This window comes from Talpa occidentalis, unplaced genomic scaffold (assembly GCF_014898055.3).
Source record: "Talpa occidentalis isolate TD23 unplaced genomic scaffold, MPIMG_talOcc4v2.1 talOcc4.13, whole genome shotgun sequence".
NCBI lineage: Eukaryota > Metazoa > Chordata > Mammalia > Eulipotyphla > Talpidae > Talpa > Talpa occidentalis.
This window is the reverse complement of record NW_023601322.1, coordinates 8,872,449-8,898,224: the sequence shown is the minus strand read 5'-3', so window position 1 is coordinate 8,898,224 and position 25,776 is coordinate 8,872,449. Positions and strand designations below refer to the sequence as shown.

The 25,776-nt window shown below is 47.0% G+C and overlaps 1 protein-coding gene and 1 pseudogene across 1 annotated transcript in view; both read left to right on the top strand.

Moving 5' to 3' along the window:
* PHLPP1 (PH domain and leucine rich repeat protein phosphatase 1) overlaps positions 1–25,527 on the top strand; it is a 195,871-nt gene extending 170,344 nt beyond the window's left edge. Inside the window, 7 exon segments of the mRNA XM_037509673.1 lie at positions 682–844; positions 11,562–11,692; positions 16,414–16,518; positions 18,179–18,373; positions 19,489–19,717; positions 21,809–22,885; positions 25,345–25,527. Of these exon segments, the coding sequence (XP_037365570.1) occupies positions 682–844; positions 11,562–11,692; positions 16,414–16,518; positions 18,179–18,373; positions 19,489–19,717; positions 21,809–22,885; positions 25,345–25,527 (2,083 nt within the window).
* On the top strand, positions 12,189–12,282 carry LOC119243881 (U2 spliceosomal RNA; annotated as a pseudogene).
* Positions 25,528–25,776: the final 249 nt, after the last annotated feature.

Below are 25,776 nucleotides of genomic sequence, written 5' to 3'. Positions count from 1 at the left end.
AGGATTCTCTGCACTTCCATGGCCTTGGCAATTTTCTTCCCACCAAGTTCTGACTTGGAATGCATGCCCACACATCAAAGAAGCAAATACTAATCCTTCGGTGTTTTGCTGTTAACTGCAGATGGCTGCAGTGGTCACATCATTCTCTGACCACTGTTTTGCGCTGAAGGTCAGAGACTGCTCTAGCCTTTCCTTTCCTTTCTTGGGCCTGATTACTATCCTTGCAGGCATTTTTCAGACCCATTGGTTTCTTTGTATATCTTTTCCTGACACGATTATAACATAATCAGTTAACAGTCTGGCACTAACTTTTGAACCGTTTGAGTAGGATTTCATTGCAGTATAGACTAACCCATACACCAAAGTGATTGCTGTCACTATAACCTAATTCACACACATTTTTAAGAGGAAAAGGACATTCATTCTTCTTGTCACTAGTTTGAAGAGTGAAGTTAGTAGTTTTTGTTTTATAGTAGGAAAGGCGATGTTAAAGTACTTCGATACTTAAAAATAATAGTGAAAAAACTGTCCTTTATTAAGTGACTATTACAAGGAAATCTTTAAAGAATCTTTAGAGTCATAGTAAATTTCCCTTTGCTTCTCATTACGTATTGTTTTCTTTTTAAATTGTCTTACGGTTACTTTCTGACCCTCTCCCCCCATGGATCTTATCATTTTTAGTAAAATGGCAAAGCTGGAGGAACTTGAAGAAATTGACATCAGCGGGAATAAGCTGAAAGCCATCCCGACAACCATCATGAACTGCAGGCGCATGCATACCGTGATCGCCCACTCCAACTGCATCGAGGTCTTTCCTGAAGTCATGCAGCTCCCAGAAATCAAGGTATGTGCTTAGAGCCCATAAACTCTATGCTTTGGCTCAGCAGAGGGACTTGTCTTCTGAGTCATCCTTTCAGGATGTTTGTGCCTTTGCTGGATTTCCTCAAAGCAAAGACCCTCCTCTGTGCGTCCTAACCACTGGACCTTCCTATGCTGTTGAGTCAGCAGAAGGGGAAAAATCAGTGAAAAGAAAACACTGGACCCAAAGTGGGGAACTTGTGTTCTGTGCTCTGTCACCAGCTAGCTGTGTGACGCCTGGTGCCACCAGCCACCTGACTCTCTGCCGTCTGTCTGACAATACTTGTCCAACTTGTTTCTAGGCTGGATAGGAGACTCCAGGACTGATTCAGGTGTGATAGCAGTTTGTAGAAGTTAATAGTGCTGCTGCACAGCTCTCTTCCCCCAACCTTCTAATTAAATAGCATCCACCAGCACAGCACCCGTGATAATTCCATGTACAGGTAGAGCATCATTGCTGTCACCAAACATTCATTTCAATTTAATGAAACTGGTAGAACAGTTATTATTCCCTTTTGATAGTGAGGAAACTAGGATGCTGAAAATGAAGTGATTTGTGTAGACGAAGACAGCAAATGGTGGCAGAATCTGACTCCTATGGGAGAGACTCGTTGGGGAACACCAGGTCACTGGACTGAGAGCCGCCTGACAAATATTTATTCCTGTGTTTTTGGTGCAGAAGTCACAGATCCTTTGTGGAACAAGTATCTTTTCACTTGCATTTGAGCATATCTGATTACTGCAACTCAGTGTTTACAGACCTAGAGCCTGCTTAATCCAAAAAGGAACAAAAGTAATCCCCCTTAAACATTCTTCACTTTTGGGTTTCCCCGGTGGCGCAGCGGTTGAGCACTGGGTTGCGAGGCTGCCCGCAGCCTCTGCAGTGCCGGTTCGATCCCCAGCTGCTTCCCGGCCACCGGAGGAGGGTCCCACATGGCGCGCAGACCTCTCCTGCCGCCCGCTGCTCCCCTCAGCAGTGTGCTTTGGTCCTTCTGCCTGCTCTGCTCCCCGCTCTGGCTCTGGTGAATTCTCTCACCCTCCCGCGCTTCTGACTGTATCCAGTGCTTATAAAAATAAATAAATAAATCTTAAAAAAAAAAAAAAAATTCTTCACTTTTCAGGCCCTTTCTGTTATAAGCTTTATGTGTCAGATTAAGAAATTTTAGACACATTTGAAGGTAATTTAAATAGCTTGCGTACATTTTCACCAAAGCCTTTTTTATGCATTTACATGGTTGAGGTGCGAACAAGCCGCTTTATGGGTGTGTACGTGTATGCATGTGTGTGCACGTGTTTGCTTTCAGCCATGAACTATTTCACTTAGCGCACTCTGCCTTTCATCCATTGGCGTGGCATTTTAGCATGTTTATTATAAACTTGAAGAAATATTTTACTTTTACTTTATAGTGCTTTTCACAGTGATTACGAGGCCGGACTCTGAAAAGACTCATATGTGGATTCCAGCTCATTTGGCTTCCAGCTCAGAGTTACTTAATTGCTCCAGTTCCTCCTCTGTAACATGAGGGAAAGAATAGTAGTTCCTTCACAGTACTGCTGTGAGGAGGAGATGAAATAATACATGTAAAACATTTGAAATAGGAGCGGCACATAGTACGAACTCCATCAATGTCAGTTATAATTAATACAGGTTCTCTATACGGTGCGGCTGTGGTGTTGATTATGTGGAGCAACTATTTGGCTGACGATCAGCAAAGTGCAGGAAATCTATTAGCTCAGTAAATGCCTCTTTGCCTCCAGCCCAGGAGCGGTGTTGATGGCTAGGCTTTCCCAGGCCCGCTGCCGCCGTCCTGCATGCGGGCTGCGCGCCATTATCTTCCATGGGGACTGCAGAGCCACCCCCACTCACCCGGCACGTGCATACCAGCACTGGGGGATCTCCAGATCCATCTCACGTTTGCTGGTCTGTCTTTTGTTCCTTTTAATGCTATGTAACTTTCAATTGTAGACTAAGGGTTTTTTAAGTATTGTTTTAAAATGCAGATATAGACATTAAAACATTCCAGATTTTGACCAAACTTGGCAAAATATGACTCTTGCTCTGTGAAAATGAATCCTCTCCTGACTTCGATTCCTAGAGTCTATAGCTAGAGATTTTGTTGTTGGGTGTTTTGGTTAGGGATGAGCAATATCAAGTATGTTTTATGTACAAAGTATCAATTTTGCAGCTTTGGACAGATAGTGTTATTTTAAAAGTGTTAGTGTGCAGAATGAGGGCCACCCCAAAACCCCCAAGCTTGCATACTCTAAATGGGTTCTCCTGTACACTGCATAAAGACAAAGTAAACTCTTAGTGTGAAATAAATGTAATAGGTTAGTGTGCATAGAGAGAGAAGAGAAAGGATTATGGGTTCCCAATAAAACACCCAAAGTTACCCATCCCCTCATGGGTAAATGCCCAGCCAAATAGGGTTGCTCATATTGAGGCCACTGAGGCCCAAGAGCTTACCACAAGTTAAGGCACCTTCTGGTCGGGAATGATAAGAAAAGGGCAGAAGGGACCAGGTAGGTCTGGGGTGAAGGGAGCAAAATCAAAATTCAGCAGCTGCCAATGCCAACCTTCCCATGGGTTCCTCACCCATGTTTTCTTCCAGGAGTCTCTACGTGTCTCAACTTAACAAGTCTCCTTCCATGTCTCTCTAGTCCCTGGTGCAATTACAAAGCTGAAAAGCAAACCAGGACTTCTTCACATGTCTTTCTCTGCTCCATGTGCCGCCTCCAAGTTTTCCAAGTATCCTGCTTCTCCTCCCTGTACAGCTCCACCAGTCATTAAGTGGGGCAGGGAACATGGAACCTCTCTTTTTATGGAGATTACACTCTGTAACAAAAGTAGTAGTTAATATGTTTTAGAACGCTAATTGATATTTTAGTGTTCTTTCACATGACAATATTTTAAGTTGTAGTTTAAGTATTTACACACATATTTAAACCATCTAAAAGAAAATTACTGATAAAAATAGTATCTCAGATGATAAATAGGCCTATGAAAGCCTTCACTGCAAACTGAGCCCTAAAGCATGTTTTTAATGTAAAAGAAATGTTTTCCTAAGTTGAAATACTCCAGCCTAGGGCCTCCCTTGTGGTGCACGGGGTTAAGATACAACCTGTGACACTATCCGCAGCCACTTCAGCATGAGTTCGATCCCCAGCCAGGGAGCTACCCACATGGCGCAGCAGACCTCTCCTGCCTTGCCAGGTACCCCCCTCAGCAGTGTATTTCAGTCAATCTGCCTGTTCTGTTCCCCACTCTGTCTCTAGTGAATCCTCTCACCACCCATACCTCTGGCCTTTTCCCCAGTTCTTGTATACATAAATAATAAAAATAAATCTTTTAAAAAAAAAGAAATACCCCAGCCCATATGAAAATTTTACTGAGTTAATAACTCTAGGTTATATCATATTGCCTCTGAAAATAAAGTGAGTAATTATAAAGTATTTTTGTAGAAGATATTAAGATCGTTGCATTTGTAAAAACTTGGCAGATAACATAATTTAAAGATGAAGAGATCATGTTGTATTTAAGTAGGTAGTTTTCTCCAAGCAGTCTTTTCTTTTAAGAAATTAAAGGAAAGTGTTTATTCACAGTTTTGTTGCCAAAGCTTTAAAACCAGTTATTATTTAAGAGGCTAAACACATTACTTAAAAATGCGGATTGTTCTCAGGTGAGATCAGAAAAGGCCCTGGCGCCTAGGAGAAGTTTCTGTCCTTTAAGTCCTGTGTCCTCGCTAATGGAGGAGAGGTGCCTGAAAAAATAGAGTGGGGGAGAGGGAGGCCTTATCCAGTTGTGGGTTTATCAGTGAACATGTCTTCTCTATATAAGAATCTGATTTTTACTCTCAGAATAAGGATGAGGTCACCCTCTTCTTGTCTATCAGGTGAGGTCTCCCCCTCTATCTTGACACCCCAGGCTCCTAACAGGATAAATATTCCTGGCCTGCTCTGTGTTTCTTTAGAATTCGCAGTCATGTGAATTTTCCACAGGGTGTTATTAAATTGACTGCCTTTCCTTTACTAAAAAATCAAAAGGGTAAATAAGTCTCCCAACTAAAATAGATACACAGAAATTATTTAAACTTGAAAAATTAAGCCATTATTCTTGCGCCCTGAAGCAGAGACTGTATCTACCATCTAATCACAGATAAAATTTAGGTCTGGTTTTTCTGTTGTTTTTTTTTTTCTTTTTGTTACACCCAGTGATATCTCTTCAAGCCATTGTCAGGCATCAGTTTCCGTAGTTGGGTGGGAAGGTCATACAAATTGTTTGTATAAAAAAGTGTGCCTTCCATATTTTCTGGCGAGCCCAAGTGTACCAAAGCCTACACACAGTCCCTTAGTATTACAGACCTCCACCTTGGTTAGCACTTTCAATGATCTTCTAAGCCCCTACCACGCTCTTGTAGTCCTGGCACAGGTCCTGTTCTGTTCTGATTCTGAAACAGACAGACATTCCTCCAGACAGAGATCAGCTCTGGTCCACTGGAGAGGACAACATGGTCCCAGAGTCACCACGTAAACCAGACTTGATGATCGAAGGGGCAGCTCGTGGCGTGGATACGGCACTCAGTTCACTCCCTCGTGCCCTCCTGCCAGACCCCACGGCTCGCTTCGCTGATGTGGGAGATTTGCGACAAAAACCCCATCCTTAAACTGAGCAATTTCCAATTAGTGACTTATTCTAACTCTTTTTTGAGTTGTGTTTAAACAGATGAAATGAGTGTGTTGACACATAGTGAATGAAATTTGTAATTTAAATACCATGTCAGCAACTTCTTTGTCAAACTTTCTATGTTCCTGTGGTGTCTTGATTCTAATTAACTGGGTGAACTGCATCTTTTAAAATGCCTTAAATTTTCTTCGGAAGATTATTTTCATGTTTGTGCTGTGCCTTAGTAAACTATTGATATTTGCATGAAGTGAGTGAAATCTTCTCTAGGATCTGTGTTACTTTTGCTGGGAAGTGGAGTGTGGAGTATCTGTAATGTGCCACGCTGTTGAAGCTGACCATCTCTCAGAATCAAGCTCTGTTACTGTTTCCAAAGAGAGGTGAGAGAGAGAACCAGCTTGGTCATAAATACACAAAGAATATACTGGATCAGAATGGATGAAAGAAAAGGGATTCGTTCTTTGGGAATGAATGTCCAGAAACCAGAAGCAGTCACCATTATGAGCCAGGAGTTGGGGTAATGGTCACCGAGGACACTTTCTGTAGATGAAGAATCGGAATCTCTTCCTGCTTGGAACAGGGTTCATTGCAAGAGGAAGGAAGTAGTGGCTGCTAGAAAGTAGCCATTTTTAGCCACTTTGCTCCCTGCCTCACTAGGAATAGGCCAGCAGGATGCTAGGATAACAAATTCTCTCTTTCAAAATTGATATGTTAATTCAGACTATTGTGTTTTTTAACTCTCATTTAAAAATTTATTTCAGCAGATCTTTTTAACTCAGAGCCATACCCTTTTCTCCAAAATACTGTGTGCATTTTTCACAGTAGTTATGTATACATACAAATAAGCAACTGGGCCTCTCTGAGCTCAGGCAGATTAAAAGTATCTCTTTGAAAAAAGAAGCTCCTGGAGCTCGTGTAACTGCAAGTCCTCAAAGAAATAGGCTGTGGGGTGGTCATAAAGCTCCTCTATGGGACGTGAGCTCACACACCCAGAAACCTGGGGTACAACACAGAATCACCTGTAAATTTCTTTGAAGTCTCCTTTTCCATCTAAAATTACAGACTAATTTTGTGCTTTGCTTTTTACCGTTTCTCTTAGTTGTAAAGTAAAAGTTAAGGCTCTTCCTCCCTCCATAAATCTTTAAATACAACTAAAGTGCCCAGAAGTGTGGAGCAGACACTGAGTAACTTTGAGGTACCACCGAGCACCCACAGGGGCACACATGACCAAATTTTAAGAGGTGGTGATATAAAGAAATTGCTGAGGTTATATAGGATGTGCTTTCTTAAAGTCAAATTTTGTACACAGTTTCAGTGTTTACAGCCATTCACTGTTTGCAGGAAGAGAATAATATTTGGTGGAAGGAGGATTTTTAAAAAGTTTTACCCTGATTGTCATTATTATCAAATTATTATCCCTATAATTTCCTAAATCTGAACTTAAGTTGAAAAAAATTAGAGAGCATGTATATGTAAAGTTAAAAGGAAGGCTTTATACAAATTAAAGGTTTTGTTCTGCAACTCTCTGAAAGGTTTAGAGAGAGAGAGAGAGAGAGAGAGATTTCTGAATAAGTATAACACAAAGATGATTTTATGTAGAAATTCAACTTTGGCTTCAGGGCCTGTGATTAAGGTAAAAGGTAGGTTTAGACCTGTTCCCTCAGTTAATAGATTTCCGAAGTTGCATGACCCATCCCACGTAATGACCACTTAGTCTTTCACATTACCAGGAACAGTATGTAAGTAGTTTAAGTGTCTTAAGTAGTTCCAGTGCTATATGAGAATTTGACTGAAAGTTATAGAATGAGAAATAATTCACATGTGTAAGTTTATTTTAATTGAGCTAGAATGTTCTAATTCTCACGTCACTGTAAAACAGGGAGGTAGTCCTAGACTGCGACACATGCTGCAGCCATGTCTGCCTCCACAGCCTTATCCTCACTCTCAGGCCCAGCATCTCAGCCCATCAACCTCTGCAACCTCTCCTGGCACACCACGAGCGGGTCTGTCTCCTGCCTGGTGTGCATGCTCGCAGCCCTTCCTCAAGGCCCTTCTGTTCTCATCCGCTTCATTAACATCACAAAATCCGCTCCTGGAAAGTCCTCCCTGAGGTCTCAGCTGCTGCCCCTTGCTCTGGGCTCCCTCCATCATAGCCTTTGGGGTGTGTTGTATATTTTCCCCCTCTCACCTTGGACTCTTTTAAGGACAAGGCCATGCCTGTCATCTCTGGAGAGTCCGGATATCTAGCTTGTTTTCTGCCACTTTGCATGTGCTTTAATTTAATAAGTGTTATTTTGAATGAAAACCTGGGTTTGTTTCTTACGAATTCAAATTCGAAAATGACTGAGCCTGGTCTGGGAGGACGCGTGTTGTGCCTCAGCAGTTTTTAACCTTGTGAAGGTGAGGGACTGGAAAGGTGGTTCAGGAGCAGAGATGAGCTGGCTGTGGTGTGGAGAAGGGAGAAGCGCGCTGCCATAGAATCTCTTCGATCCCGTAGATTAAGTTGCTGTTTCAAGCCTGGGCAGGCAGCTATTTGGCAGATGATGTATAACACACTGCTAGGAAAATTGATAGGCCTATTTCTTTGTAATGTTTAGTGAGGAAAACATCATTATAAAGATATTTGAGCTTTTGTGATAATTAAACCATACATCAGATTGTATTCCTTTTTCCCTGATACATGATTTTTTGATCTGCATGTACTAGTAGTAATTTTCCTCTAAATCATGGGTTCCTTCTCAACAATACATTAGCTCACTTTTTTCCTGTTGCAAGTATGCCTTACCATAATTTTGTAGTATAACAAAGTAATCTTAGAATAGGCATGAAAGAAGGAAAGGTAGCTTTTGATATTCTGTTCAACAGTGTGTTTTCAAGAAGCTTTTAGTGCATTAAACAGAGATACATCCATAAACTAACAGTATATTGGCACTTTTATTCACCACTCTCACCTTCAAGTTCTCTGTTATGGTTAATTCCATTAACAAGAGTATGTTGAGAGCCTCAACAGTTAACCAAAATTAAGAACTATTAATAGAATAGGAAATAGTGCATGAGGCCAAGCACTCTCCCTGTGTCAACACCATGATTGGCACCATGTACCAGTGTCCCAGGATTTTTAGGAACAAGCCTCCTGCAGTGTGTAAAAGGTAGTTTGTCTGTTTCTCTGCCATTTAAGAAAATAATTGTCTTCTCATGCAGAAATACGCAGTCACATTAAAATGTATCAGAATTGTATCACAGTGCTACTTTAGAATGAATGTAACCTATGCATGTGTATCTTGCAGATGTAATTGCTGATGGACTTTGTTATAAGATTCATTTTCCCATTCAAAGTTAATTGTCTATCAAGTACCAGCAATCGCTTGTTTACTTGTTAACCTTTCCAGGAAATCATGTGTCCACGAGTATCTTCTTTTCAACGCACTGCAGTTAGGATACAGGCTGCGAGGAAACAGCGTCTGCTGTCTGGGAGGTCATGTCTAGTGGGAGAAATCACTAAGCAGATACTTATAAAAAGACATTTAATTGAAATGGAAATTAGAGTAGAATGGGTATCGAGTCTTAAAAGAATATGACACATTTTAGCAGGAAAAAGGCGAGGAAAGTTTGTTGAGTTTCATTTACAGAGAATAGCATGTGCAAAGACTACAAAGGAGAACATGACAAATACAGGAACTAGAAGTAATTTGACATCGCTGAATCGAGTGTTTGAGGAAGTAAGTGCCGAAAGGACTTTATTTGACTTACTGAGGAATTCAGTGAAGGTTGAAGGCAGTGGGGAGCAATGGGCTGGAGTAACCGCCCAGGGAATCACCCCGACAGCTTTGGGGGCAGAGCGTCGGAGGGAAGCGAGACTGAAAGCAAAGTTAGGACTCAGTGGTGCTGCTCCAGGGAAAACATGATGTGGCCAGAAACCAGGATAACGGAACTAAAAGGAAGAGAACTTGGTGACCACACGCGCCTGGCGGGGAGTAGCCGGCAAGCCCCATGCCTGAGAGGATCTGCGTTACCATTGCCTACATTCGCTTTTCAAATAAATACCCTCATGAGCTCATTTTATAGTTTGATAATTTAAAGAATGAGCAATTTTATATCTGCTGGATTTTTGAGAAGTTTGTAAACTCAGTAGTGTTCTAGACTAATCTTGCTCCCAATGCGTGCTTTTACCCCTGGGTTGGTGCCTGCCAACCACTTGCATTCTAAGGGATCCACACCTGGCCCTTCAGCTCATGTTTCATCACTGTCCAGCCCATTGTGTGTACACCATTGTTGTCTTATCTGTGCTGATAGATACAGACTGTGCTGAAAGAGTTGCCCATTGTTAACCAGGATTATCACAGTTTGTCATTAAAACCAAGTTGAGTATTCATGCAGCCAGTTTACAACTGTGAAAACAAAACAAAAAGGAGATGCCCAATTCCCCATTATTAGGTTCAGATCAGTAATATTGTATTTCTACTTACAACACTTCTACGCAGACTGGTTTGAACTCTTGAAAGTGATGGTGAGAATGAAGACATGGAACGTGCTTACAGCAGATAGATTAATGATTGAGTAACGTAACAAAATTATACCTACATTTATGATTTTTAAAGGATTTTTGATGTTCATATTAAGGCTATCAGAAAGAAAAAAACAAAAGCCCAGAATGCTAGCACGCTACTAGGGTGGTAAATTTTCTATTAGTCAAACTTTCTGTAATGTCTTTGCAGAGCTTTCATAAGAAAAATGTAAAATTTACTTCTGTAAAACTGCAGTAGAGTTTTATATCATTGCTACAGTGTGGGAGCAAGGATATGAAACAGTTCATATGGAAACACTGTATTTGTTTGAAGTCAGTTGGAGAATATATTCCTCCAGAAATTTTGCTTTTCATTTCCAACTTCTACCCCCCACTCTCAATCCATAATAGGCTTATGGTTTTTTTTTGGGTTTTTTTGTGGGACCCTCACCCAGTGGCCGGGGATCGAACTGGCGCTGCAGAGGCTGCGGGCAGCCTCGCAACCCAGCGCTCAACCGCTGTGCCACCAGGGGAGGCCCATAATAGGCTTATGTTTTTAAATAATTTTTCTCAATAAAGATGGTTGTGTCTACTTTTTAAGACAAGTTCATGGACAATTTGCCTTTCAAACCATCTTAAGATTTTTAATAGACTCTTTAGGCATTTTTAAAAATCGTAAGATGCCAGCTCACACCAGATAATTGAATGTTTTCTACCCCCGTCTGTCAAATTACGTTTTCTTTTTCAGAAAAAAATGCCAGTTATTCTTGTTCCCCCTCAGGCATGGTGAGCCTTCTCCCCTGCATCTCTTCTGGGGAAACAGCAGGCCAGTGCCTCAGTAGGGTTACCCTCACTGAAGCCTCATGTTGGTTTTGTGAGAGAGGAAGTATTATCCCCATTCCCAGACTACACACACAGTTGGTTCTTATCACTGGGTGATTTTCCAAGTGAGATGAGGTGAGTAGAGGTAGAATCCCAGGAGAGCAGGATCTGTATTTGACTCAGTCCTCTTGCTCAGATGAGTTCAGGCTCAGCTGTTTTGTCTTTTACCAATTTCTTATCTAACTTCTTTTGAAGTGTCTTCTCCTTTGTGAGTGTATGTTCCCTGCCTGCTACACATTTTGTGTGTTTCTTGGTTTTTGTTTTAAGAAAGCCTTTCAAAGTTCCATTTTGATCTTATAAGTATAGCCTTCAGGGCCATGATGGGTCCAGAGGTTTTGTGAGCTCTATGAAAAACTGTTGCCCAGAGGATTTTTCAATTAATACTTATTTTTTTTAATACAGAGATAAACAGATAAAGATGGGGAGACTACGTCACATGGAGTTTGTATGTTATTCAAAGTAAAAATTTAATTGCATTTAGCAAAGTCTGTTTTAAATGTTTATGGTGGAGAAGCAGACAAGTGTAGATTCCTGCATTTGGCCAGTATAGTGTAGTGGATGGTCAGGCTGACTTGCCTGCAGAACCACCTGACCCGTCTCCTCAGACCATTTCTCCTGTTTCTGCTATTCCTTCAGTGCGTGGACCTGAGCTGTAATGAGCTAAGCGAAGTCACTTTACCAGAAAACCTGCCTCCGAAACTTCAAGAACTAGATCTGACTGGAAACCCCCGACTAGCCCTCGATCACAAAACCCTGGAACTGCTGAAGTAAGTGTTTTAAAGTGAAGCACTCAGTATCCACTGGCAATGAGACAACATAATAAAAACATTTGACAGCACAGGAGGATCTGTTGCCTTCATGAGCGGTGTCTGCACACATTTCAAGTGAAGTGATTTGCGAGTCTGCAGTTCACTAAAATGGAGGGCAAAAATATTGCAAATAATTGGAGACTCATGTCCTTTGGAACATCTTTGAGGAAGTATCTAGACAAAAAGAGAATGAGAATAACAAACAATGAGGAAATGGAGAGAACACGCAAGATAAAACTTCACATCTTGCTTGGGTGATGCCTCATGCAGGTGTTACGAAAGGAATTTGAAAGACGGGCATATTGTGGGAATAAGTAACAATATGGAACTAAAATCTAGATTGTTTAAACAAAACTGGGAGTGTAGAGTAGTTAGATCCTGTGAAGTTCTGTCCAAGTTTCAGAAAAGTTCACTGATAGTGTCGTTACTGATGTCAATAGAAAATTACAGATTGATCGTTTCTCGGCCTTTTGGCTAAGATCAAGTGTAGTAGCTGTTCTTATCAAAAAAATCAAAATCAACAAACAACTATGAACCAGAGACACTCTTGGTGGGGTGGGGGAGGAGGGATTGGGGTCAAAATCGGGGTTGCAACTGTATGGGGAATATAAAAATTTAAAAAAAAAGAAAATTACAGATTGAGTTTCACTAAGTAAAACATTAAAGGTCACTTCATTAGAAAAGACATCTTTATGAGAATCATCACAGAACTCTAAATGTCTGTCAATACACTTGAATAAATTATGCTCCACAAGTGAGCATAATTACCTTTTTAAATGATGATGTAGTTATGTTACTAACTCAAAAGACCTGTATAGAATGTTAAGTAGAAAGCAGAAAGCGAGTGTACAAGTAATTTGCATAGCATAGTCCCACTTTTTGCAAAACAAATTTGTGTGCGTTGGGTACTGTGTGCATGTGCACACCTAGAAAAGGCCAGAAGGGATGTAAAACAATGTCAGTAGTGCCATTCTCTGGGTAGTTGGTTTATGAGTAGTCATTATTTTTTTCTTTAAATTTTTTGGAATTTTTAAGCTTTTTTTGCAGTGTCACTTTAAGTAACAGTCTTGGACATTGGCACACATTAGTCATTGTGGATGCAACACATACTGAGACACTGTTGTGATAGCCATTGCTGGGAATCAGCTTTGGTCATTAGGAAATATTGAAAAAGTAGAAATTTGAAGGCAAGCGTGGTCTTAGTGATCTATTAATGCCATCCTAGATGCACTAATGCACTTTAGTGCAACCCAAAATTTGAAAAGCCTTAAGGTGATTTCTAGATGGAATTAGCCATTTACAGCCTATTTTTTTTGACATTCTAAGTACTTAATGAGTACATTGATTTCTACATATAATTGACAAGTACTCCCTAAGTAGAGTGTCCCAGGGAAGCCACAGGGATCTTGACTATTTGTCGGTAATTGATGCCACAGCCCAAATCTCTCTGCCCAGACCTCCATCTTCTCTCTAAAATGAGAAGAATGGCCGACATACTTTCTAAGGTTCTTTTCGGGACTAAGTGCATCACTAACAAGATATATTTCAGCTTTATACAGGTAATTTTTGAGTATTTATACAAGTATGACATAACACATGATATAATTGGTAATTATATCAAAATTGGTTAATAAGTGGAAACTGTTATTTGGAAAAAAATGAAAGGTGAATTCTTATCTCACACCTGAATTAAAGAGTTAAATCAATAAGATGAAATAAGGTTTAAAAGTAAGCAGAGGGCCTCCCCTGTGGCGCAGCGGTTGAGCGCTGGGTTGCGAAGCTGCCCGCAGCCTCTGCAGTGCCTGTTCGATCCCCGGCAGCTGCCCGGCCACCAGAGGAGGGTCCCTCATGGCGCGCAGACCTCTCCTGCCGCCCGCTGCTCCCCTCAGCAGTGTACTTTGTCATTCTGCGTGCTCTGTTCTCCCTTCTGACTCTGATGAATTCTCTCACCCTCCCGCGCTTCTGACTGTACCCAGTGCTTGTATAAATAAATAAATAAATCTTTTTTTAAAAAAAAAAAAGGTAAGCAGAAATCATATGAATATAGTCACAAGCCAGAAAAGGGCTTTTTCATCCAAGAAAGGGGAGGGGAGCACCACAAGAAGAGAAATCAGTCTATGTAGCTTAGTTTTGATATTTATGACGTGTATAGTTATATAAAAAACACTTTTTAATACATAAAAGTTATAAATGCCGATTCTAGGGGCTACCAAAAATAAAATAGGCAAATGACAAACGAAGAAGACACTTTGGCAAGAAATGTGAAAAATAAAAGCAATATCCTCTTAATAGAAAATGTTCTTACAAGTCAGTAAGAAAAGTACTCAAGCAGAAGAAAAATAGAACATAGTAACATTTAACAAAAGAACAGATTTTTACATGAAAAGATCATGCCCATCCATATTAGTATATCAAGGAAATACTAAATAAAATACTTAAATGTTATCTTTTCCTCCTCTAAAATTGGTGTTGCTGGAGAACTATAAATTGGTATAACTTGTTTTAGCCCTGCATTGGTATAACTTGTCTTGGCCGTGCATGTCAAGCTTTTTAAAATATTTATATACTAAGACCAACATTTTCTATGGCAAAAATTTAATCTGAAATCTGAAGCCTGCTGTTCATCTTGGGCACAGAAATAGTCATCAAGATGCTTCTAATTATATTTAGGACGAGTATAAAGTGACCCGGGGAAATAGTCACCATGCAACTAAACAAAAGAAGTAAAACCAAATATGAAGAATGACCGTACCACTTCATAGCACGAGAGAAAATCTCTTCGGTACATCCTCTGATATGGGTTTTGGTCCCTGGAGCGTGAGCTGTTGCAGAGAAACACATGCGTGCACGCCCATTTTTTAAAAAATTAGAAACAATGAAATCATAATTCTTTTAGGTAGAAACGTTGCCTTCTGTTTAATATATAGAAGGTTGTGGCTTCTTAGTAATTTGGGCAGGTTTCCACCTCTAATGTACTGCTTGGGCTTGTGGAGGGTTGGCCCATGTGCCCCACGTGTGCCAGGGTGAGTGCACAGGGCCTCTTCCGTGTGACTGAGCTCCAGCTCCCGGACTCATTTAGAGATGTACCAGAGTCAACATTCAGGTCACTACAGCAGCTGCTCAGCCACTGCATTCAGCTAGCTAGAGAATGAGAAATTGCTGCTTCACTAGAAAGGATTATAGGGAATTTAAAGATTATTTTTCTTTAATAATCAGGCTACAAAATGGAATTGTTTCTTTGAAGGCTCTATGGTCTGTTGAAAATATAAATGTCTTTAGGTTTTTCTTTGGAATTCAGAAAGATAGCAGAGAGGTAGTAAGAGTCTTAAGATGTGCCTAGAGAAACCCACTGCCCTACGTGAATGCATTTTGGTGCCAGGTCAGAAGCAGAGCATATTATGGCTGATATCTTTTTAATCCCCCCTCCCTTGACTAGTACAACTGGAAACTTTTAAAAGGGAATATATAGCCCTGCTGTAAATGAGGTGTTAATTCGATTTTGGGATTTCTGTTGGCACCAAGTATGATTTATATGTTTTTCAGTTTTTAGGATAAAGGGAAAAGGAAACATTTTCTGGAAATTCAGAATGGAATCTTTTTTAAACTGAATATGTTTTAATTTCAGTGAAATTTCCAGCAGCTATTTCTAGAATCAAAGTGAATACTATTGACATTTTCATCTACTTCTTAAAGTTAAATGGGTCTTAAGGTAGATAGTCAATATTTATAAAGAAATAATTTATGTTCTTGGGGTCACAACAAAGGTATTTTTTCAGTGTTAAAAGATGATACATAAGCTTCTTCTCTTGTTTAAATAAAAGGGGAGAGGAACTAGGTCAATTTACAAATCAGTAGGACTTTTTTTTACCATGTGGTAGCCAGCTTCTTAAAAAACCTACTTCACATCTGTTTGACTGCCTGTTTTGGGGTACTGAATGCTTTTTGGTAGGCTGGTTTTTAATAAACCCCATTTGGAAGGTTACACTTTTATTATTTCTGTTTTGGATCCCACTGGTTCAATTATGGCATATGGGAGCTGAGATAAGAACTTGTCTCCCAGTTTAAATATGTAGTTAATCTGTGACTTATTAAAATACTCATTTACTTTGTAATTTGGTCATATTAGTCTAAGCATGAGTGGCTGTACAAATGAAAAAAGAATTGGAAGCTTCAGAGGTTGGCAAGTTCTTAATATTTGTGAAATATTTGAAGTGATGATGTGGGTAGAAAGAAACTGTGGATTTGGGGATGTACACTGCCAAAGTCTCTCAGGTCCTCCTAACACAATATAATTGTGGCTTATGTTTCACTCTTTTTAAATCCGGGTGTTGGTGTTGTAAGAATACACCCAGCTTAATACTTCGGTGTCCTTTCCTCAACCAAGGGTGAGAGCTGCCCTTTTCATCCCCAGGAGAGAGCACCGTCTAGCACAGCGTGTGTGAAAGTTGCTAATAACCACCCCAGAATGCTGATAAAAACTAATTTCGCAGCCTGTGCCGATGCCCTTGGTTTTCATTATGATGAGTTAGTTCTTGTTGCTAATAAGTATTTCAGACACATTAAACCCAGGAAGACATGGTATGTACAGAGTGTTTGGCAGTTTCCATTTCTCACGTACAGGTAGCAATTCGCACGTGTTTGCATTTAATGAATTCTGTCCCCACTCCTTCTCTTGTTAGTAACATCCGATGTTTCAAGATCGATCAGCCTTCAGCGGGAGATGCATCGGGAGCCCCGGCCGTCTGGAGCCATGGCTACACGGAAGCTTCAGGGGTGAAAAACAAGTAAGTGGGTAAAAGCCTACAGCGAGCGCCGCCTCCTGCCCGCCTCCCCTCTTCAGCGCTAGCACACCCCTTCCTCATGGGGCGTTCATGTGGGCACGTTCCCAAAGGGAGGCCACCACGTATTCCAACATCAAGCGAGGGCCCTGCTTGGCATCTCATATACTCTGTGAGGCTGTTGCTAGGATACAGTGTAACTGACACATTATGTCTGTGTGAGGCTCCAGTGTTTGGAGAAGGCATAAGTATTGAAATGCATCTCTGCTCCTTTCAAAAGCCCCTTTATCTTTCTCTGAAGCCTGTTTACCAAGCAGAACAGGGATGGTGGTAAAGAGAAGGAGACTTGATTGTGGCGCTGGAGATCACTCACGTCATTGACTAGTTAGTGGTTCCATGAAACTCCTTGTATATTCTGAATTAGCTTGGCAGGGCTCTGGTGTCTGTTCCCTGTAACGTCAGCTGTGTCTTGCCGCCAGCACTCTCCACCTGAACGTCTTCTTTTTCCATTTTCCCCCCAACCTTCCTTATCTTAAATGCAAATGTTGATTTTCTTGAGAATTGTCATCAGACTCTTCAGGCTTGCTTGCATTTTGTGAAGAGCTGCTGATCATGCTAGAAAAGTAAGGTATGAGAACTCCAAGTGCTGAGAGGAGGGGAGGGGAGACAGTGGAGGAGCTCCGCCAGTGGCCACCATTAATACTCACCTGGGTGCACGTTAGACTCACTCAGGTAAGGAGCTTTCTAAAAAAAAAAAATCTCCCACCGCAGGCCCACTAAGCCGAATGGTGTAGGACCTCCCGAGGCAGCCCTAATGGCCGTCCAGGGCTGGGGCCTCTAACTGGATAGCCCTCGCGGGGCGGGGGGCGGGGGGCTGGTGGCTGCCATGCTGGCGGCTTCTCTCTGGGACAGAAGGCAGCACTGACTCCAGCTCTGGCTCTGACGCTGGTCCCGTGCTCCCCTGAGGGTGTGTCTCGTTGGGGTAGTTCCTGGGACTCTGTTGACGTTCCTTGCAAAGTTTGGTCCTTTTCAAGGGTTGAAGTGGGAGACTCCACAGGCCTCCGGAGCTCTCAGCGCCTCCCTCCTCCTGCTCCCCTGCCTGTGAGCCCGGCTCAACCCCAACTCCATCTCCTCAGCTCAGGGAGACTGCCCGGCCCCTCTTGGGCTTCTCTCTGTGCCACAGCCCCAAGTTCTCTCCAGGCAGCAGGGCGGGCGGCGGGTGCAGCTGACCTGCCCTCCTCAGCGTCCGCTTCCTAAGCATTGTTGTTTCCTTCACTCTTCCAGCTTTTTGGTCAGTTTTAGAGGTGCTGCATGTTTTTATATACTCTTCGTGTTTCTTATATTTTTGTCATTGTTGTAATTATTCATCTTTGCTTGATGTGCAAGTTCTCCTTAATGTTTGGTCAATGAGTGTGGAGAGATTGATCACTGTCGTATCTTTTATGATGAAGTCCTGAGAAGGGTGAGAGAAACCACATGGGGTGCGCCATGTGCGTCGCCATGCCTTGCTTGCAGAAGGCAGCTGGTGCAGAGGAGCTGGGGCTAGTTTCCCTGCTCTCAGCCTCTCCGAGCTGTGAAGCACTGGGTCGGGGAAGCTGAAGAAGAGAGCCGGGGTGGGCGTGGGCTGGGGGCCGTGGACGCAGGTAACGGTGGCGCTGCTCTGCAGGCTGTGCGTGGCTGCCCTGTCGGTGAACAACTTCTGCGACAACCGGGAGGCCCTGTACGGCGTGTTCGACGGGGACCGGAACGTGGAGGTGCCCTACCTCCTCCAGTGCACCATGAGCGACATCTTGGCAGAAGAGCTGCAGAAAACGAAAAACGAGGAGGAATACATGGTCAACACCTTCATCGTCATGCAGAGGTGAGGCGTGGAGCCCCTGCTGTGTGTCCTCTTACCTTTCTTTGAGTGCTTGCCTTCTGGTGAGAAAATGTGGGGTCCGGGGATCACACAGCTGTTACTGAAGGTGGGGCCCCAGGGTGCGCTGAGCGCCATTTGAGACATGCTGCCATCCGGACAACTTGCCGGAGCCTGAGTCAGTGCCAGGAGAGTCGTATCTTTAGAGCTGGACCTCACAGGTCTGTTGTGAGTTCAGACTTTCACCGGATTGTTTACGCTCTTCTGCCTCTTCCACATCCCCTCAGCTTAGAGGCTCTTCAATCTCTGGGATCTGGACCACTCTTTGAAATGGGCTGAACAGTACCTAGGGGTCTGCACCTGTGCACAGAGACACCTGTCTGTCTCAGGCTTCTGGCAGCAGCACCATTCAGGGTCCGGAGAGGCCTGGAAGCAGCTGCCTCCCCTTGGGCCGGTGGCAGACATCCTCAGCTCCTGTTCATTGCGGGAGCTCACAGGTGCTCTGTGTTTCAAGTGTGCGGTCACGAATTGAAGACCAGGTCACAGCTCTTTCAAGCTTGGTTATTAGAATGTCCTTTCTGAGAATATTCTGGAATAGACTCTAATACTGGTCCAGAAAGTCATTACCCATCGGAACATGAAGGGCCCAACACTCACAAGCCAACATCCTCATAGAGGGCGGAGGTTGGGCAGGTAACTTGAAGAGTGTGAGTCAGGGGTTTGGTGTCTTCAGGCCTGCCCCTGCTAAAGCGGTCCCTTCAGTTTCCTTCTCCTGGGAGCGGATGGAGGGGAAAGCAGTGGCCATTGCCCTGCGGTCTCTGCTGTCTCTGCTGTGCCGACGGGTGTGAGGACACAGCGTCGCCGCAAGGCGAGGCACCCTCACTCCATAGCAGCTCCTGGGTGTGTGGTGGTGAAGGGACACTCTGCCCCGTCGAGCGCAAACCCCCTCTGTGAGGCGTGTGTGTCAGACGCTGCCCTTCCTCTGCCGGCTGCAGGGAAAGAGACCCAGTTGAGGCCTGGATTCGGTGTTTGCTCCCAGCCCCGTCTGCTCATACAGCTTGTTGACCTCACAAAACTGATGCGTGGTGCCGTTGTGCTGACCCCCTGCCTCTGAATTCCAGGAAACTTGGGACAGCTGGGCAGAAACTTGGAGGTGCCGCTGTCCTTTGTCACATCAAGCATGACCCTGTGGACCTGGGAGGCTCCTTCACCTTGACCTCTGCTAACGTGGGCAAGTGCCAGACAGTTCTGTGTCGGAACGGGAAGCCAATGCCTCTGTCCAGGTCGTACATCATGAGCTGTGAGGAGGAACTGAAGAGAATTAAACGGCACAAGGCCATTATCACTGAGGTGAGAGAGAAGTTTTCCTCAGGACGGGGGTGGGCCGGGCCCAAGGTGTCACAGAGAAGCTCCTGTCTCATGTTTCTGAAGACGTGGCTGTGTGCAGAGCAGCAAACCACGCCTCCGCAGCCGCCCTGAGTCAGGGCTGTGCCAGGGGCCTCCATCTGATCCTTACCAGTTGGGCGTGATGGCTGCACCCCTGCATCCACACTGTGGGGGGTCATGTCCTGCTCTGCTGCTTGCAGGCTGTGCCCTTTAAAGTTCCCGAAGCCTGCAAGGAGGGAATGGTAAGGTACCTGTCCTGCCTCGGGGCCAGGGAATCAGTGCAGGGGTAACCAGTTTATTGTGCTCTTCCCTCGGTTCCACCTGAGTGAGGCAATGAATGGTTTCCCACCAGGGGTGAGTCCTGACAGGGCATATGGCCACGCCTGGAGACATTTTACTTACAGCCAGAGCAGAGTGCTTCAGGCATGCGGTGGGGTGCTGCTAACACCCTGCGGTGTGCAGGCCACCCCCACCACTGAGAAAGCCTGGGGTGGGTTGGCATGATGGCAGACTCACCACAGCGCAGCTTCCAGCAGCGGCTGCAGGAGCCCCCTCCAGTCACTGGCTCTCCACACAATCTTATCTGCCTGCTGTTGTCTGAGAAGTGACGTGGGGCACAGACGTGCTCCCGGCAGACACCCATCTGGCCGCAGCTGGTGTCCAGTCTCTTACTGTGGATAAACCCCCAGAAACGCGTGTGGCTCAGGTGTAGGCTGGGGAGGGGGGGAGACTGTGACTCCAGGTGAGCTGATAGGGCCATGGGAAGAACACAAAGACGCGGGCCCTGCCCTGTGTGTCCGGGCGATGATTCCAGCTCCCCGGATGTCCTGGGAACAGAGGATGCGGTGGCTGGTAGACCCCGTGAGGGAGCAAAGTCAGCCTGAGGTGGGGCAGGAAGTAGAGAATGAAACGCTGCCCATCCTGTGAGGCAGGGTGCCCGTCCCTGCCCCACGCCTGCCCCTGAACCCTGCCTTTCCCCTCCCCGGCACCCCCCTGCTCCTCACTCTTGTCTGCGTTGCTGAATGCTCAGCCCTCTGGTGTCTTCGCTGCCCAGGGCGTGCCCCCCAGACTCACAGGCAGGGAACTGTCCCTTCTGAGTAAGAGAGTCCTACAGGATTAGGCAGAACAACAAGGGAAATTTTGGCCAAATTCCACAATTTGGGGAAGAACGGGTTGAATCAAGACTCTGGGAAAGTTTGCTCCAGCCCCATTCCGGTACCGTCACTCCTGAGAGCGCGGCCTGCTCGCGAGTGTAGCGCGGCCGTGGCGGAGTTGGGGAGACACACCAGGCAAACACCTTGCAAAATCCCGAATACAGGAAGGTGGTAGGGCTGGGAAGGAAGTGGATGTTCCCTGGAAGAAACACTCAGAGGACGCTGGTGAAGCAGCCCACCTGCCTCGCCCCAGGTACACACTGAAAGTGCATCTGTCACAGTGGCGTGTTCTCGGGAAAAGGCGTTCAACACGGGCCCAGGTAGAGGCTTGTTGAGGACCTGGGAGCCTCAGCGAGTAAAGACCTCTAACTTCAGAGAAAGGTCTTTTTACTGACAAAGGGCCTGAGGACGTGGTGGGGATGTAGCCTCTCCTCCCTCACCCGCCAGTCACACCAGGTTTCCCCCTCAGCTATCTTCTGCCGTCTTAACACTTGAGCAGTGTCTGCCCCTCACTTGGACGGGTGGACGCTGTGCCTGGGGCTGCTGTGCTGTCAGAGACACGTGACCTGGCCACGGGCCTTCCTGTCCCAGGCGTCCAGAGCCGGGCCAGCCTGGCTGGTGTGGCAGGGGAGTGGCATTCGCTTTCCCAGGGCCGGCACTTCCTGACACAGGGAATAACTCACTTCAGCTTTGTGCTCTTGTCCCTCCTGCTTCTGACCCGCCCAGCCTACTGCCCTGGGTGTCCGGACCGGTGGGCACTGGCCCTCCCTCCTCGGGCCAGGCGGGCTTCCCCGGTGGGCCCCGCGGTGCCTGCTCCACGCCCCCCCCCCAGCTGCCGGCAGGAGGCCGGGAGGCCTCAGCGCCCGCGCTAACGTCTCTGCGGAAACCTCTCTTCCTGCAGGACGGCAAGGTGAACGGAGTCACGGAGTCCACGCGCATCCTGGGCTACACCTTCCTCCACCCCAGCGTGGTGCCTCGCCCGCACGTGCAGTCGGTGCCCCTGACGCCCCAGGATGAGTTCTTCATCCTGGGCAGCAAGGGCCTGTGGGACAGCCTGTCGGTCGAGGAGGCCGTGGGCGCGGTGCGCAACGTGCCCGACGCGCTGGCGGCCGCCAAGAAGCTGTGCACGCTGGCGCAGAGCTACGGCTGCCACGACAGCATCAGCGCGGTGGTGGTGCAGCTCAGCGTGCCCGAGGACAGCTTCTGCTGCTGCGAGCCGGGCGCCGGCGGGGCCGGCCCGCCGCCCAGCCCCGGCCTCTTCCCGCCGTCCGTGAGCATGGTGATCAAGGACCGGCCCTCGGACGGGCTGGGCGTGCCCTCCTCCAGCAGCGGCATGGCCTCCGAGATCAGCAGCGAGCTGTCCACCTCCGAGATGAGCAGCGAGGTGGGCTCCACGGCCTCGGACGAGCCGCCCTCGGGCGCCCCGGGCGAGAGCAGCCCCGCCTTCCCCGGCGAGGCGCGCTGCATGCTGCACCCCGTGTGCCCGTCGCGCTCCTTCCAGCGCCAGCTGTCCAGCGCCACCTTCTCCAGCGCCTTCTCCGACAACGGCCTGGACAGCGACGACGAGGAGCCCATCGAGGGCGTCTTCAGCAACGGCAGCCGCGTGGAGGTGGCCGTGGACATCCACTGCGGCCGCGCCCGGGAGCGCGAGAGGCCGCAGCCGCCGCCGGCGCCCGCCGAGGCCAGCGACGAGGGCGTCGCCAGCAGCGCGGCCGAGGACGAGCCGGCGCCGCCCCGGAGGCCGGACCCCGCCGCGGCGGGCACCGTGGGGCGCCGCCGGGCCAACGGCTCGGTCGCGCCCCCGGAGAGGAGCCACAACGTGATCGAGGTGGCCGCGGACGCGCCCCTGCGCCGGCCCGGGGGCTACTTCGCCGCCCCGGCCCAGCCGGACCCCGACGACCAGTTCATCATCCCGCCCGAGCTGGAGGAGGAGGTGAAGGAGCTCATGAGGCACCAGCAGCCGCCGCCCGCGCCGCCCGCCCCGCAGCCGCCGCGCCCGCGCCCCGCGGACCCGCCGCCCCCGAGCCCTGCGACACCCCGCTCTGACCGCGGCCCCCGGCCCCCCAGCCCCCCACCCCCTCCCCCGGCCCGCGCCGGGCCCCCCGCCTCCCCCCACCCGACGGCCGCCCGGCCCGCAGCCCCCCGGAGGGTCGTCCTCGGTCGGTTCTTTTTTAATAATTACCACTTTTCTTCTAGTGATGCTTTACCGATACGGTTTAAATTTGTTAACTTCCTCCCCTAACATATCAAATGTGTAAAGACAAAGAGCAAAATGTTTAATATATTACAGAGAAACAGTTAATGATAATGTAATATTTTTTAAAATGGCTTTTTGTTGTTTGTTTGGAAGGCAGGGCAGGTGGCCAGTGCGGAATGATTTAATAATATTGTAATTCTGTATTTCTTGGGGGGGAGGGAAAGGCTTTTTTTTTTTTTGTCTTGAAAATGATAGACATTTGTAGCATATGGAGACTAACTCCTAGGAGTTGCTTTACTCTGTCAGGTGACTTAAGTCACTGGGATTCACTAATTTTCTCTGAGAGAACAGTTGATTGAGAAATTTCTATTGTAAATAGCTCAGTGTCGTAGAGTGATGCTTCCAATGTTTTGTAGTTTGTAGCGTAAGGACACAGCAAATAACTGACTTCCACCCCCTCCGAGGCGCCGGCCTCGCCCCCACTGGCAGCCACTCGTGTGCGACTCAGCAGCCGAGGTTTGCTTCTGTGTCAGTAAGTGGGTCTCAGGTCACCAGAAGGGAACCTGCACCCCAAGGGCCTCTGAACCTCTGCCCTCCCCTCCTGTCCCAGACCTTGACTTTTGCAGACACTTTTTAATTGTGTTCCTTACTGCTGCCACAATCAGCATGATTGTGTAGCGCCCACTTAGACCATTTCCATACAGGAGTTATATTAAAGCAGAATGCACAAATGAACATGTCATAATTTTTGTTATAATAAATATAAAATTTACAAGACAACAAATGCTTTCATCTCAGCAGCCAGATGTATATTGCAACGATCACGGCCAACTTGGGTTTAGGGCGAATGAGTGCAAGGTTGGGGTTACCAGGTATCTCAGACTTGGAAAAGTAACCAGCAGGTTAATAATCTACACTGAATGGGCTCCTGCAGTCAGCCTTGTGGCTGACGATATAAATCACAGCTCTTGGCCTTCCTGTTTCTCCTTCTCAGGTAACGGGCATCCGGGTGGGGGCGGATAGAGACCGCAGAGAGGAGATCCCTGGAAGAACTTCCAGAGCCACGTTTATTTCCAGTTGTCGGGGGCCCTCCCTCGCCTGAACAGATGAATACAGCTTTATGTAAACAGTGAAGAACGGGACATGGTTGGCTGCGCCAGCACTAGCAGAAATAATGCTGGCACAGTGGGCCCACGGGTTGTCCAGAGCCTGTGCCGACTGGCTTCGGGGGGGACGGGCCTAGTCCGCCATGTGACCCCTCGCTCGCTTCCCGGCCGTCGGCGCTTGCTGCCCTGAGTGTGGTCAGCAGAGGCGGCAGTCATTCGGGGAGTCCATAGCGGGTCCCCTCAGCAACCCCGGGTGCCAGGAGCACCCCCCGGGTCCAGCAAGGCTCCTGTCCAGACACCTCGTTTGCTCGCTCCTGCGGCTGGCGCGCGGCAAGGCTGGGGCTAAGCCACTCTGAGCACACGCTACATCTGAGGTGCTTTGGAGGTGAAGGACAGGCTTTGCCCTCTGGGAACTTGGGGTGAAAGTGCATGTGGGTCAAAGGAGAACAGCCGAGTGTGCTTTCGAGGGCCACGGAGGCAGAGAGGGTGGACGGGCGGGCCTGCTCCCTGTGCGAGCCTCCCCGCTGGCTCGGAGGAGGCAGCATCTGATGACAGATACACCTGGTAACAAAATGTGAGGTGCTCAATAAATGAAGGCGCCTGAGCCTTGGGATCGCCTGGGGAGATGAAGAAGGGCATCCCCCCAGCTCTTCCCCTCCTGCGGGGAAATCCAGGCCGTGGGGAAAGCCTTGGAGGTGGGGAGCCTGAGGAGGCTTGCAGCTTTGCTGGGAACCCCATGCTCCCCGCTGAGGACCCTAGAACTTGGTTGGTATTGGAGCCTCGTGTGGCTGCGAGTGTGCCCACCAAACGCTGGCTTTGGGGGGGGCCAGGTCAGCCTGGGGAGCAGGGACACCCCCTGTCTGGCTGGCGTCTCTTGATGGCTTTTATCACAGCGCCACCTACTGGCGAGGCTGGACTAAGGGTGGAAACGGGCTTAGCAAGCTTGTTCCTCTGACTTTGTCCTTCGTCCGTCTGTTCTTCCAGAAGACGCGACGTGGCCTTTATGATTTCCCCAGATGCATGACTGAAAGCAGCCCCGAGCACACTAGCCAGGCAGAGGAGCCCCCTGAAACCCTATTTTTATCGTTGAGGTCAGCTTGGCAGGGGGCGCCTGGGGCCGTGGTCTTCACGCAGAAAGAGCAGGCGTGGTGCCCCGAGAGTCCCCCGGCCGCCTGTGATGAGCAGCACAGGGAGCCCACACTGTGCTCTGGGTCCTCCATTGTGCTCTGGCTGTACCTTTCGGGGGTCCTGGTATCTGCCCGGCGACCCTCCCCAGCCGTCAAGCCAGATAATCGACGTGAAGCGCTGACTGTGTAGATGGTGAGACTAGGAACGCAGGAGGTCAGAGAGAACAGCATTGGGAGCACAACAAAGTGTCTTTTTAAGTGAAAAATACTTCGAGAAACATCTGCTGGAATAGTTACAGAGGAGGTGAGGGGGACAAAACAGGCTTTTCTCATTTCTTGCCATTGAATCTCATTTGTCTTCCAGTCATCCCCCAACACGTATTGTGTGCAAAGGAGCCTGTGCAGACTTCGTCACTAGAGTCGTTCATCTGATGTGGAC